Source organism: Sardina pilchardus, chromosome 5, assembly GCF_963854185.1.
Source record: "Sardina pilchardus chromosome 5, fSarPil1.1, whole genome shotgun sequence".
Classification (NCBI taxonomy): Eukaryota; Metazoa; Chordata; class Actinopteri; order Clupeiformes; family Clupeidae; genus Sardina; species Sardina pilchardus.
The window spans coordinates 24,457,858-24,458,811 of NC_084998.1; the positions used below are offsets into that span (position 1 = coordinate 24,457,858).

The 954-nt window shown below is 40.1% G+C and overlaps 1 protein-coding gene across 1 annotated transcript; it reads left to right on the plus strand.

The window, feature by feature from the left end:
• LOC134080837 (olfactory receptor 10G4-like) lies at positions 1-954 on the plus strand. The gene has a single exon (XM_062537448.1). It carries the CDS (start codon positions 1-3, stop codon positions 952-954), a length of 954 nt encoding a protein of 317 aa, XP_062393432.1.

Genomic DNA, 954 nt, shown 5'->3' on the forward strand with positions numbered 1-954 from the left:
ATGGGAACCAAAAATAACACAACTGTGCGGGTGTTTGAGTTCATCATAATAGGCTTTGATCATCTTTCGCATCAGAAACTTCTTGGCTTCATCATCCTTATTACATATGTTCTCATTCTAGTTGGTTGTGGCACAAATGTGAGTATGATAGCTGTAGATAGACATTTGCACTCACCAATGTATATATTAATTTGCAATTTAGCCATTGTGGATATCATTTTTAGCACCAGCTCTTGCATATCAATGATAACTGTGCTTCTGGCAGAAACTAAAGGCATTTCCTTCTATTCATGCTTCACTGGCATGTTCTTCTACCATCTTGGGGATATTACTTCTACTCTGACATTAACCTGGATGGCTGTGGATCGAATGCTTGCGATTAGCTTGCCACTGAGATACAACAGTATCCTCACAAACAGACGGTGTATCATGGGCATTGTGGCTACCTGGATAATCGCAATTTTATCAATGAGTAAAGTTTCAGAAGCAGCATACAATATCCCATACTGCCAACCCATAGTAAGATATGTGTTTTGTGACTATGCTGCAATGGTAAGAGCTGGATGTGGGAACCCTTTGCCTTATTTTACAATCCCAATTATTATGGGCTGGTGGCTATGGCTTCTGGGCGGACATTTTACACTAATCTTCTTGACATATATTGTTATTGTCTGGACCGTTCTGAGAATCTCAGACAAGGGAAGCAGGAAGAAGATGTTTAGTACTTGTATTTCACATATCATTGTGGTTTCTGTTTACTATGCACCTAAACTGGTATCTGTGCTGCTCACTAGAATTGGTGTGAATCTTAACCTGACTGAGAGGAATGCTGTACTAATCGTGGCCTCAACGCTGCCTCCCCTCATCAACCCTATAACTTACTGTCTAACAACAAAAGAACTGAGAACACGCCTGGTAAACCGATTCACTAAAAAATGTGTTGCTATCAAGTGA